The sequence below is a fragment of the Vicia villosa genome, linkage group LG1 (assembly GCF_029867415.1).
Source record: "Vicia villosa cultivar HV-30 ecotype Madison, WI linkage group LG1, Vvil1.0, whole genome shotgun sequence".
Classification (NCBI taxonomy): Eukaryota; Viridiplantae; Streptophyta; class Magnoliopsida; order Fabales; family Fabaceae; genus Vicia; species Vicia villosa.
Window position 1 is genome coordinate 153,263,260 of NC_081180.1, and position 1,191 is coordinate 153,264,450.

The 1,191-nt window shown below is 32.3% G+C and overlaps 1 protein-coding gene across 1 annotated transcript; it reads left to right on the forward strand.

The window, feature by feature from the left end:
* Nucleotides 1–310: 310 nt before the first annotated feature.
* LOC131619214 (outer envelope protein 39, chloroplastic-like) lies at nucleotides 311–746 on the forward strand. The gene is made up of 2 exons (XM_058890338.1): nucleotides 311–416; nucleotides 516–746. Exons 1-2 carry the CDS (start codon nucleotides 313–315, stop codon nucleotides 718–720), a joined length of 309 nt encoding a protein of 102 aa, XP_058746321.1. The 5' UTR covers nucleotides 311–312; the 3' UTR covers nucleotides 721–746.
* The last annotated feature ends 445 nt before the right edge of the window (nucleotides 747–1,191 follow it).

Genomic DNA, 1,191 nt, shown 5'->3' on the forward strand with positions numbered 1-1,191 from the left:
ATCTGTAAGCCGAGATCTAGATGGTTTTTCAATGACGTGCAGGTTGATGAAATTTATGATTCGGTCCTGCTGAGACAAATTATTTAAATAATTTAATTAAACATGATTTTTGGAATCTTATGTAGTGGAGAATCATATGACAATATGATAGTGGCTAATCAAAAAACTCGATTTGAAGACATAAATGATCACGGTTTTACTCACGTAAGCTATTTTCATGGGACAAATTTCATGATGTAAATTTGTTACTATTGTGTGTAAGATGTTTTATTTAATTTAATGCAAGTTTATTATCTTCAGTTCAATTTACAAATGGAACAAGGGATTTCACTTCGACCAAACTTGTTAATATTCAATCGATTCAACTTCTTTGTTTCAAATGGACTTAAACTTGGACCAACAATTTTCTCTTCATGGTGAGTTTTTAAAATATTTTATCATGAGCAAAATGTTATAAAAATCGGACTGGACTAGTTGATTGACGGCTAAAAAATAAATTTAAATTTATTTTGTAGGTTGAGTGGTGGTTCAATTTTTGGATCATTTGGTCCACATCAAGCTTTTGCAATTGGTGGTGTCAACAGTGTAAGAGGGTATGGTGAAGGTGCAATTGGTTGTGGACAATCATGTTTGGTATCTAAAGCTGAATTGGCATTCCCGTTGGTATATGTAATACTTATTAATATAATTTCCAACATTATCATTGTAAGATATCATTAATTGGTGTCAGACTTACTTAATTTTTGTAGAGCAAGAAAGTTACAAGTGTTTTTTTCCTTGATTATGGATCTGATTTAAGAAGTAGTCATAGAGTTCCTGGTGAGTTTCATTTGATTACTCCCAAATTCCCATATACTTAAAATCACTCATTTAACTCTTTAGCGCTCAAAATGTGCTAAAGTACTTTGATTTAACTTTTTGAATCCAATGAGAATTGCAGGAAATCCAGGACAGAGGCAAGGTAAACCAGGATATGGGTATGGGATTGGGTGTGGAATCCGACTTAAAACTAAGTTCACTCGAATAAAACTTGATTATTCCATCAATGCCTTTCAACAAAGATCTTTCTATTTTGGAATTAGCAATAATCTAGCTCTATGACTAGGGTTTTACAAAGTAGTCACTGAATGTTAAAATTACAAAGTAGTTTCGGCAGGTACCGGTATCGTTATCACCGCTTTTATATTAAGT

Coding starts and splice junctions, on each gene's coding strand:
- LOC131619214 (XM_058890338.1), top strand. CDS start 313: ATGGAACAAGGGATTTCACTTCGACCAAACTTGTTAATATTCAATCGA. Junction 417..515: donor CCAACAATTTTCTCTTCATG/GTGAGTTTTTAA, acceptor TTTATTTTGTAG/GTTGAGTGGTGGTTCAATTT.